General features: G+C 41.7%; 1 protein-coding gene across 1 annotated transcript in view; it reads left to right on the plus strand.

The window, feature by feature from the left end:
* The first annotated feature begins 2,561 nt into the window (after nt 1-2,561).
* rgs7a (regulator of G protein signaling 7a) overlaps nt 2,562-12,942 on the plus strand; it is a 51,170-nt gene continuing 40,789 nt past the window's right edge. The window contains exons 1-2 of the mRNA XM_070977515.1: nt 2,562-2,782; nt 3,758-3,876. Of these exons, the coding sequence (XP_070833616.1) occupies nt 2,680-2,782; nt 3,758-3,876 (222 nt within the window). The 5' untranslated portion in view covers nt 2,562-2,679. The remainder of the gene's footprint in view (nt 2,783-3,757; nt 3,877-12,942) is intronic.

Consider the following 12,942-nt stretch of genomic DNA (forward strand, 5'->3'; position numbering starts at 1 on the left):
ATAGCTTTTCTTCAAGACACACTACAAGGAGTAGGTATCATAAGACGTTTTCATTCCAAATTCAGCAACAGTTACACTCGCAGCCATACTAATGCACAAGGGTGTCACTTTTGAGGAAGAACAAATGATTGCAGACACAAATGGCAGCTTTATCATTATGACTGGTCAGCTATTTAAAAAGCCTGTAATACTTCCCAGTGTATATACCCAACTGGAACAATAGTGTTTTTATTAACTCATTCTTCTCAATTATCCCTGAAATCAATAACCATCATTTGATTATTGGGCTGGACTCTAACTGCGTGCTATGCCCTACACTTGATGGATCTTCTCCCTTGTTCAAAATAATACCATAGTCATTTCTAACTTCATGAGCAATATGGGATGGTCGAGCTCCGGCGCTTTTATTTCCCAGAAGAGAACACCTTTTCCTTCTTTTTGCCAGTTCCCCACTCCTTTTCAAGGATTGATTATCTTATTTTAGATGGAAAGCTTAAGCTGTCTCCCAGCCCTGCCACTTACCATAGCATGGCGATATCACATCATGCCCCTCTGCGTATTGAGTTGGTTTTCACTGACCAGCTACTTTCAGTCAAAGTGCAGTGCTTGAATTCTCTTCTGCTGTCAGATAAAACATTCAAGACATACGTCCAATCCCAAACCAAGTTTTTTATATTCCATTCCATAGTTGATTTATATTCATACATCTTGAATCTAGACAGTCAATGTACCTCAGCACCATCTCCAGAAATCTAACAAAAGCAAACCTGTTTTCACTGAGAGGAGACTGAGTTTGATTTGGTTTGTAATCCACAAAACCAGACAAACTATTATTAAAATCCCAGCATATGTTTCATGAGTTTGGTGATAGAGCAGGTAGGCTCATTGCCCACAAAGCCCAGTGTTTAAAGGGATTATACGGAGCAATATTACAAAAAAACTTTCCTTATACGCTGATGATCTCCTTCTGTGTGTTGTGAGCCTACTGAGTGACTTAACAATTTAATCATTTGGTTGTGGTGGTTTCTCACTCTACCAATGTTGTGCAAGCTAAACTTCATGCCCTAACTGACCAGTGCAAGCAGGATATAAACCACTGGAGTATGCTGACCCTATCACCAGCTGGTCGATTTAGTGGACGTTTTCTCTAGATTTGTGTGTTTGTTTCAAAAATATACCGGTGTTCATTGCTAAAAAACACTTTGACATCAAATCACCTTACAGAGGCAATTTAGGAAAAGGTCTGTCAGTCCCTTAGTGTATGACACCAAAATTGAGCTTTAGCCTTCCACTCCCCTCTTTGGAGTTAGACCAGAAGGCCCAGTGTGCTCCACAGGGATGTATGATGTTATCGCTTTTACTGCCTTGATGGCTCAATACCATACTCTCCTTAACTGGACTCCTGTTTCATAGAAGGCTTATTTTTAAGCCATTTCGTTAGCTATTATGCTTTACTTAAAAACTTGAGGTCAGAGTTTACATTAAGGGGGGTTAAGGACAATTTTGTGGATACCTTTTCTTTTATACTGTGATAGCCTAAAGCAAATTACAGACTGTAAGCTCCTGTCCTGTCACATGGTTCTCAGAGGTGACTACTTGAAGCTGTAGAAATGAGTACATAATCTTTTTCTTCAAATTCCTTTTATTATTATTATTATTATTATTATTATTATTATTATTATTATTATTATTATTATTATTATTATTATTATTTCCTCTTTCTGTACAGTGTGTGTGCATGCATCTGTGTTTTGGAAGGCTTGGGATTTATTTGAAATGTTGCAATGATAAAAGTGATAAAATCATTTTGCAGAATCCCAGTAAACACATTAAAAAAATGTAGGCATAACAACTGCGCTTCAGTCGATCGATGTTTTGATTATTTTAGCCTCAAAGTATTAGCAGCAAAAATGTTAGAGTAGAAATATAAATGCATCACCATGCAGGAGAAATGAGCTCTGTTAGTGCTTCATTATTATATAATTGGATAATAGCCCACTGATGCATTCACATGTAAGCAGCACTTTTACGTTGTAACAGCCTGCGGTAGAACTACCTCCACCTATTTTATGTACTGCAGATAGGCTTTAATTGTATAACTGCATTGTGTTTCATATGTTCATTCTGTGGAGTGGAAATATGAAGTATCATCAAATTTTAATACTTTACTTCATCGGAATGTTGCTTAAAAACACTGAAAAACTGTCCGGATTCTGACTGAATATCCCATCACGTGCAGCAAACAGCACTGTTTGGCACCGGCTACATACGAAAAGACACTTTCTCCTCCTGGTTCAGAAAACATGGAAAATGATTATTTTGTCCCGTCTTGACCCCTGATAGAAGATTCCGATTGTTAAAATATTAATATACCGAAAGTCTATTTTATCTCGACCTAGATTTGTGTGCCAGCCTATCACTGTGGTGCACATGTGAACGCATTTTGAGGTTAAAAAAAAAATAAAAAAATAAAAAAAATAGCTATACTATCTCTCCAAAAAGGGTTGTAATTTATTCTTCACACGCTATTGGTCATGGATCGATGCGCGTTCACGGCGCTCGGAGGTGGCGCGCTCGTGCTTCTGAGCATCGTTTGGGAGAAGAGGAGAGGAGAGAGAGAGAGACAGAGAGCTGTACCACACCAAGTGTCCACCGAATGTCTGCCTCTTCACGCTGCCAATGAATAATCCTCGCATTCCAGTTGACATACTGAAGGCGAAGGACCAGGCTTCCACCTCTGCGAGGATTCAGGAGTCCAACAGCGGACTGCGCGTTTTTTCAGGTGAGCCCCCCCCCCCCCCCCCCCCCCCTTCTCCTCCGGTGACCGATGTCGCTGTGGATGTCTGTGTATTTACGCGCTATTCAGGATTAAGGAGAGGGACGATCGCGGGCGCGGGGGTTTTGCGGTAGCTGTCCAAGGTGCTGAAACGGACTGTGGTAAAGAAAAACACAGCGTGTAGTAAAGCTAGCGTCCTCATGTTAAGAGCGGATTACATGACTTCGCTGTTTCCATGCTATAGGCTATTTAGTGTTGCAGACTAAACCTCCCGAAGATGTCGTGTGGGTGTCGTAAGGGGAAGGAAGAATGATGAAGCTGCAACGTGCATACAATACCCGTTACATTTGCACAGCCTCGCACGTTCCGACTATGGCTGCTCGAGCCGAATGCATGTATCTCAGCTGCATTGTAGAGTAGCCCACCTCCTCCAGAGACGGTGTGTTGTTTTAATGCATTTACCGTTGTCAGGGTCCGGGTCTTCACCTCGCCGGATCTTGTCATTTGCAATCTGAGGATGCATAGCCGTGTGGGGCGCGAGCATTGCTGCTGAATCCTCTGATGTCAACAAACAGTCAAAGGTTGTCACTGTTTCAGACATTGATTTTTCATCGGAGAATAGAGTGATCGTGGTCCTGAGTGGTGTCAATCATTGCTTTTCAAGTTGAACTTTTGCCCCATTCACTGGGAATTCGCATTGTGCCGCCAGCCATACCACCAACAAAAGCAGCTCCCTTTCTTAAAAAAAAAAAAAAAAAATGTCCTTGTCAAGACCTTGTGAAATGTGAACACATGTGGGGTTCAGAGTACAACATAGTAGGAGCTCTGCACAGCTGTTCCATGGGGAAATGTCATATATGTTGAAACGTGATCCCGGCCACATGTCATGTAAATTGTTCTCCTCTTGGCGAGGTAAGGGCAAGTCAGTTCAGGCTCCATTGTTCTTCTGATGGACCAAAATATCTGTTCTGTCCACACCAGGAGCACCTGACATTTCCTGTGGCAGATTTAACTACTGGATCATGGCACAGACCAACAGCGGTGGGCAGGGGACCAACGGGGTAGCGGATGAGTCCCCTAACATGATAGTGTACAGAAAGGTAAGGCAGCTGCTATTTTTAGTCCGCACGTGTGTGTGTGCATGTGTGTGTGTGTGTGTTTGGGAGTGTGTGCTACTCTCTTGAAACAATTTCCTTGACAATGAGCTGTGTATTGGAAATTGCTGCTGCAAATGACGACAGTGTTTATGCGCCATGGTTGATTTAGGGTTGTAATGCTGCATCAGTTTGATGAGTGCATGGACGGATCATGTCATTTTTCACACACATCATACACGACATGCAAGTATTCAGAGCATGCTCGCACACATGGACAAACACACACATCATGAGACGCTGTGATAGGCTTGCACACATTTTCGTTAAACCATCATCTCGTATTGCAACATGTTGGAGGATGGATTTTTAACTGACTGATATCAATGCAACGGAAAGGAAACCAAGGGCTTTTTAACCATTGCTCATTACACTGCCAGGGTTGTATTTCTTCATGGTTAAATCTGTTACGACATTAGAGAGTTGAAAGAGAGAGAGTGGAGAGAAATGGCCCGCTGCTGAGGCACCTTAATCCAGTGCTGCTCCAAACATCAAACAGATTAATGAAATAATAATCTGCAGGGAAGGTAGCATTTGTTTACTGTGAGGCTTGAGGTCCAATTATAGTTTGCAGAAATTTCAAAATCTCTCGTGGTGAGCGTGTGCGCGCTGCCCTTTGTGTCTCCTCCCTGCACAAAACCATCCAAATTTAAGACAAACCTACAAATAAGCCGTTCCGAAAATTGCTTTTGTTACCATCAGGAGAGGCTTCTGTTCCCTGGTGGAGCTGTTATTGTCTCATATTTAAATGATGTTTCTGATCTGTTTTAGCATAATCCACGCTGCATATGTTACATTTCTTGCACATAAAACCCACTGCCTGTAATTCTCTTATCCCAGGTATTATTATTCTTTAATTAAGTGGAGCAGCGTTCGAGCTTATGGTGTCCCACAAATGTATTAAGCGTCCGCAGTATCACACCAGAGCAACAACAGCTGTGTGTATGTGAATTCAGCGTTGCCTGATGGGCAATGCAATGTTTTACTTCACTCTCGGATGCACCAATGAAGTGATCATTTTCTCATCTTACTTGTGGATGACTCAAGCGTTGAGTGAATTTCTTCATTTCATTCTCTTCACCCTTCAGCGAATGCTCCCATTCCATCTGCGACGGCTTCTGCACACCAGAACGAGGATACACTTAGCATGATATCATGGATTGACGGTATTTTATAGCACTCACAGTGTGTTAAGCAATATTACTGCCAGTGTGGGACAAGATTTGCTGGGAGTGTCGCTATGCTTGACGCAAAAAGGAGTGCTTTCTATTTTATAAGTCACAATTTTCAGGATCTTCCCAAAGCAGGATGACAGGCTCATAAACCAGATTGTTCGTAAAATAGGACAAATATTGAGAATAATAGAGATAGATGAATGTGACTGCTTTTGTCATTCCTTTTGCGTTTTATTTATGGAGACAGCGCAGGAAATCATGCCTCTTACTGAATTACCAAAATATGCTAAGGCATGAAAATTAGTTGCATCCTGTATAAAAGCATCAGATATTGACGTGCAGCTATTCAGTTACATGTGATGTCTCCTCCTTTCTCCTGCTATTGATCCGTCAGTCCAGCTTTTTCGATCATGCCATGAAGGATTGGTACAACTAAATATGCAGAGAAGCAGTCCAGCTTTTACCTTCAGCAACAAGACCTAAATGTTGTTGTTTTTCCCACTTCTTCAATATTAGCAAGCAAGATAGAATTTAGCCTTAAAGAGCTGTTCGGTCACATTAATATCTTGTCACCCAGCTTTCATACATCATCAAATGCTTCACTTCTCCGCACTTGACCACACATGGCCGCAGCTTGGCTCTGTACACTGACTGACCTAGATACACTGCAGAATGAAAGAACATGGTGAAGGCAGCGAGGATGAAATCGTGTTTCTGGAGTGGGTTTAACTTAAACTGCCATTGGAAGAGCGCTGTCTGTAGACATGTGGACACCGCCAGGATGAACAGGTGCCCCGAATGCTTTTCAGATGGAGATGACTTGGCAGAGGTGTACCAACCCACACTGACTGAGCCACACTAAGACGTGTAAGAGGTGAATTCTCAAGTGGGAAACACGCTTTTATGCTCTTTTTTGCTGCTTTTGCCTCATGTACATCAGTATCGTAAATACACAGTGGAAACGCTAATGTTGATATTAAGCAACTGGCCACATCTACTCCATAGTTGACAATGTGGTAGTAGTGTATAGTAGTGGAAGGATTATGTAACATGAGCAGAGCGAGTTTTATGTTTGAGGATGGCAGAAAGTGGTTTGATAGACTTTCCACTGGGAGCATAACTATATCCTTTCACTCTTTCAATCTTTCTTTCTCTGTGGCCTGTCCACCCCTCCACTCCTGTCATTAACGTCTAATGAAAATGGATGGGTGAGCTAAGGTGTTGACCTACTGCGTGGAGAAGCATGCAGAGATGTCTGTTTTCCTCAAGGATGCATGCACGCAATCAGCTTACTTGACTGCGTGCACATACATGCATGCATATATATATATATATTGTACATACATAGACATATAAACACACACACAAATATATGGACTGCACACAGACACACATGCACATGCACACACACCTCATTTAAATAGTTACATGTGCAGAAACACACACACAGCTGGCTTTGTGACAAACTGATTTATTGACAACAGTTGCTGCTGACCCTGAAAATTTAATCAGTCACCAAATATGAATGCAAAGAGGATGCTAACCAGCAATATGTCAGAACTCATCTGGTTTATCAGGAAATGCCAATAAAATGTGCCGTAGAATGGTTCATCTGATACGCATGGCATGTCTGGACCATTGTTTACCATATAAAAGCCTTTGTTATATTATGCTGCTCTAAGGTTAACCATGTCGGGCTTATATCATCAAGTGTACGAGATTGTTCTGTGTGTGTATGTGTGTGTGTGTGTGTGTGTATGTTTTTTTCATTGCTGCTCACATGTGTGCACCATGAATAATGCTGTGATGCATGTGTGAGTATGTGTGTGTGCTGTATGTAGGGCGAATGTTGCTAAGATAGAGTCCTGAATTTTTTATGCGAGCCTAAAACAGCTCTGGCGAAGTTCATAGGCACTCAGCACGAGGAGGGAACATCTTCTCTCACCAGCCAGAGCTTTATGTGTGTCCGTGTCCTTGTATGTATGCGCCTGTGCGCATGTGTGTGCTGTTTGTAATTACGTTGGTGGAAAGAACGAGGAAAGAAAACACAGTGAAATGATTAGATTTGACATGCGGATAAATAGTAAAATATTGAGGGTTTCTCTACATTTATCACATTCATCCATTCAGTGAGAATCCACATTCTCCCAACTGAAAATTTGTCATTTACCAGACACCCACCTTTACAACCTCACCTATTATCATATCTTTGACACATTTTCCCTCAGAAATGACACAAGCTTTTCTCCATCGCTAGTTCTCTGTTGCGCAAGAGAAACCGTGAGATATTTTCTTGATTGAAAATCTTTTCTTCAACCGCATAAAACTGACAGACCTCTTCAAACTGTGCAACAAAAACGTTCATCCAGCAATTATTTGTCTTGAATGTAATAATATCTCAGAGAATTTTTTACAAAAAGAACAGTTAATTTCACACGATGAAAGAAAAGTTTTCCTGTAATTTCTCGAAAAATAGGATTTTTCTGACTCCATACAGATAAAATAAGTTGTTGCAATTACACTTTTCTACATGTATACCTCACAGTATTGTAACTACTCTTCCTTTGTGGTGGAGTATCTGACAGCTGAGGCACCAGCCCACTCTTATTTACATCTGAACTGCTGACGGGCATCCAGTAATTGTTCTTCCAGCAGTCAGTGTGGCTTCTGTCTCTGTGTAGAGCCATTAATCCTATACTTCATGTTTATTTTCTCTTCTCTTTCCCATTGAGCACTTGCAACATTATATTGCACTGTTATCTTCAGTCCATGCGGGAGCACTGTTTTACATTCTGGTGCTCACATAAATGTCAAAACTGTGCATCTTTGAAGTAATTGGTCCCTGGTGAAACTTGGTCTTTTCTGCAGATGTCAATGATGTAGAGTGTGTGAGTCTTATTACTCTTGGACATTTCTCCACTGTACAGTATGGAGACAAACTAACTTTGGGTATTATGGCCAATGTCAGATAATTGAATACACAACCTCACATAACGTCCAGCTATTGTCACTTCTTTGTCCCGTTCAGGTCGCTCTTTGCCCTGATAGCTAGCATGGAAGACAGACATGTTCCTTCTAGTCGTTCCTTTACAAACATACGCTTCAAATCATCACACTCAGGCAATTGACATATGACCAAACATTACATTACATGTCATATTTATAACTTTGGCAACAATTTTGTTTCCTATGTGGAAACATTTTCCAGTGTTTTTGAAGCAGCTGCCAAAGAATCTCAAAATGGGTTTTGCATATAACATGTAACACGAATTACCATCTCAGAATATGTCAAAAAATAGTATTATAGTAATAGTTTAGTGATCATAAGTCAAAAATATGATTAACATTTCTCTATCAGCTTCCCTTCTTAGAACGTTAGCATCCTCTCTGTGTTTTCAGCGTCAGGGAACTCTGTCCTTCACACTTTTGAAAAGGGTGTTGATGAAGCACTGTGAGATTTGAACCGTTTCCCCTTAGCGCGACTTAGTAATGAAGTAATGAACAAACAGAAATAACAAACAGGGCAAATGTATTAGTGCATGCTATTGATTTGTCAATTGATTAAGTGGTTGTATACGAGAGATCATTTTGCAGGAACACTATTGTCCCTCTCCTCTGTATCATTGCAACACAGCAGTAATACAGTATTGTTTCACGGTGCAGAACTGCGGCCATTGTTAATGCACCGTTCCTTGGTTTAGACTTCTACAAATTCAGCATAGAGCTCCTCATTGGAAAGCATTTTTCAGTCCAGGCCTAATCTACATCTGTTAAACCTACCCTATATCAGCCTGCCCTGTTATCAATATGATTTCCTGAGCATCCTACATTGTTCATGAGTCATAAAGCGGAGGGAACTGAATACATTTTCAGCTTTCTCTCAGTTAAGAGCCAGATTGAAGGGTTCTTGTACTGCCTGTCTCCCTCAATCTGCAATCAGAAGATCAGGAAGACCGGGAGAGAGGGGGGGGGTGAGGTGGGATGATCTATAATTGCCAGATCAGAGAGAAATCTTTGTGTGTGAAGTAGGGCTCTTTGTGTGTCAGCTTGCCAGCCAGGCGATTTCTCTTCCTGTGTATGAAAACACGCATGTTCTTTTTTGCACACACTGTTGAGGGAAAGTGTGGGTGTCTGGCAGACACTGTTGGATGTAAAATTGGCATTTATGGCTTTTGTGCATTTCAAACTAATCCATTTTGCTTGTATTTGCTGACATCAATACCTAAACGGCAATTAGAGGGGCTGGCATTAATGACACACACCACAGGCGATGGTAGGGTAGTTTCAGTATATCTCACCATGCCACTGTGGACTGAAACAATCCACCTGGCCATGCTGAAGCTTGTCACAATGCAATATATAACTGATACATTTCATAGATACCATTACCATGATATTTGTACAGTATAGTTTATGAGTAGTTAATTCTCCACACTCCTACTCTTTAAACAGACTACATAAGCAGAGAGAGAGGCACACAGGGAAGATGTACACGGTAGGCAGCATTATCAGAGGCAAGTTATGACTATCACTTACCACATCTTAATACTCATAAGTACTCTTTCTGTGATAGCTTGTTGATTAATCAACATTAGTGGCTATGAAACATTTAAATCCTATAGCCTCTTTTGGTTGGATTAACTGTGCTGGAGGCTGGAGCCATTAAAGTGACACTCTGCAACCAGATAACAGAGAAATATTTTCATATAGTATCCAACTATTTTTCAATAGCAAAATAGTGTTGGGGCAGATGTAATGCTGCTTTGATTATGTTTAATCAGACAAAGCTTTAATACCATTGGTGCCCCCTGTGGTTGTAACAAAAACGACATTGTGGCACATAGCATTGCCACACAGCTGAGCTGAACATATGTGGCACTAAAGCTCACTAATTAACATGTTTTTTACGTGTTTGTACGGATTAAATACATTCGATATGCTGTGTTAATTAGTGAGCTTTAGAGATGCTGGTAGGTGATTTCTGTTTCCTTCTCTTTCCAGTCTTTATGTGAAAGCTGGGCTAACCAGCTGCCGGCTCCATGAACAGACACATACTGAGAGTGATATCAACCTTCTCATCTAAATCTCTGTAATAAAGTGAATAAGCATATTTCTTAAAAGGATAAGACTCTTTCTTTAGAGTAAGGATAACTTTAGGCAGAGGTTGCTGAATGATTGTGCTTAAACATTGCAAAATTCAACATTTACTTAGAGTATATGACCATTATTTGGCCATTGAACTCAAAGTGGCACAATACTTCCTGCATTGACACTAAATGCCACCAGTGAGCGTAAATCAGGAGCATTAGTTGCATATGAATTGGATTGTGGGAGACAAAGTTGCATGGCAAAAACTAGCGCGGGACATTAAAGGAAAAATTTTGACATGGTTCACCTGATTCTGCAGGGTTAGTCAGTGAGGTGAAAGATGTAATAGTGGACCTCACTGGGTTTGTTTTGGGCTGCTCCGTGGAGACAGTGAGAAGATACTTAGGCCTGTCTTGCTCTAAGCTCTCCTCTCTGTGTATGTCTGCCACAGCTGGAGTCTTTAGTCCTGTCTGTTAGGGTTATATAAGGGTCTAAGGAAGCCTGGGCATTAAGATACAGACTGACTCAGGCATCGCTTCTGTCTGGTCATTTAATTCCAGCTCAACATTTAGCCAAAGATTACAGGAGAACCCCTGCCAGAGTTGTGAATGAATCTTCTGCCATCTCTAATGTGATGGTCTTAATGAGGACAGAGACGCTCAGTTCGGACTGAAATGAAAAGGAGAAAATGAGAGGATGTAGAGGGAAACAGACAGGATGACAGCTTCATCTGAACGCCTTTGCTCTCTTTCCCTGCATTCACACGTGCTGGGTATGTGCCTGTGCATCCGTCCAAAACATCTACTTGTCCTTATTCTCTCGTTGTTTATTTCTCCGTCCCTCCTCCCCTGACCCCCCAGCTCTACATACACCATCTGCATCGCAACTGTGTCCATGCAGTCTGTACTTCTAATGCACTCCCCTGTTGTTTCTGGTGACAGCTCGTTCCTTCCCACACTCCGTCTACAAAGTATAAATTCCTGCTTGCCTGCTTGTCTCTATGTCTTGATGGGTTAGACGTTGTGTCTCTGTTTATCGTAGACATATCGTCCCCTCTAAATATCTTCAGTTACGTTTAGCCAATACAAGATTCCTTATCACATGCTTTAAGACAGGTCAACAGCATGTTCCTAATGCTGTGGCCTAAGTCAGATAACAACTGCGAGATATTTGAGATCTGTGTACACTGTAAAAACTGTCATCTTATGTGCATTAGTACATTGGACATCAGATCCACTATGACACTATCACCTAATTTTTCCTGTTTGCAGAAACAAACTTTTGTTTTCTCCAAAAATGTCAGTGCTTCTCAAATCTGTGAATACAACCACTGAAGCATTCAGCCAAAGATAAATAAATTATTGGAGGAACGCCGTTCTCCAAAACAAGCACTGTATATTTCATAGCAGCCTCAAATCATTGCCAAAGCTAAAATCATATTTGCATGTCAAGAACCTTCAAAAGTAAATAGAAATAGGAAATCTGATCTTCTCCGCAGAGTATTTCACGCATTACCTCCCTTCTCTGCAGTGTATTTTGGCAGCTTGAAGCAAGAATGTAGTTTCTCTGCAAAACATCCTTTTACTTTTCTGCGTCTCTGTCTCTGTCTAGACTTCTGAAAACATTTCCCCCCTCTCTCTCTCTCTCTGTTCACACTTTGCCCTCTCCTATTTCTGTTCCCCTCTCCCCCCTCACTCTCCCCTCCCACTCTCATGCCCTCTTTTGTTCGGTTTCAGGTCTTTGATGTTTCGCATATACTCGCAATATCGCACTAACTTTCTCTCTTTGTATCTCTCACCCTGACACACATGTGCACTTCACTCTCTTTCTACCCCTCCCTTCTTACCAGTGAAGCATCCATCCACCTCTGTGTCTCTGTCCCCTCCTCTCACATCCCTCGCCTCTCTTTGAAGTCATCAGAGCCCTAGTCAGAGCTCATGCCACTCCAGTCAGCTTTTATCCTCACACAGGGAAAAAGAGAGGAGAGGAATGTATTTAGACCCTGCCGGAGCACAGTCATCTCTCCTCCTGTGTGAAATGATTCACTTGTGACTCATAGCTTTATTGGGAACTCTCTCTAAACAAACAACCAGTGGATGTGGCATTTTCCATCCAAATTGACTGGAACTGTAACTGAGAGTGCTGGCCTGATTGTCCCCCTGCAGCTCGGTGCCTCTCTCAACAATGAGGAGTCGGTGTCCCAGAAGCAATCGTGTCTCAGTGATGAGCCTGCCATGACATGCCGTTGCACAAATTCAATACCAGCCAAATAATAAAAGTCAAACAGCAATTGTTCCAAAGGGTACATTTTCATATGTTTCAGACATACAGTTTCATTTGCCTAACAGACGGAGACACACCTTTGTCTGTGTGCTTTTCAACTCATCATTGTTGCAGTCAGACACACACACACACACTCAGCTTGCAGGTTGCACTGTGCTGAGCAGCTTCCACCTGCAGCCTACTGAGGCTCACAGCTTCACACCATTAGTTCAGCTTAGCAAGCACAGCCATCCACAGTACAGCCTAGTCTATAAACCTCGGGCGCCATCTTGACTCAACCTGCTGCTGCTTCTAGCGCGTTTTGTGCCTTTCACCGCTAATATGCAGAAAATAATGATTTCCAGCCATAAAGAAAATATATGCAGCTGTGGTGTGAGTGTTGCATAAGTGTCCTTATATCAAACACTGATGTTTCAGCAAACTTCTCTGATAATGTTCAAGCCAGCAAACTGTTAGTTTAGGTAAG

The sequence above is a fragment of the Chaetodon trifascialis genome, chromosome 13, assembly GCF_039877785.1.
Source record: "Chaetodon trifascialis isolate fChaTrf1 chromosome 13, fChaTrf1.hap1, whole genome shotgun sequence".
NCBI classification, from domain to species: domain Eukaryota; kingdom Metazoa; phylum Chordata; class Actinopteri; order Chaetodontiformes; family Chaetodontidae; genus Chaetodon; species Chaetodon trifascialis.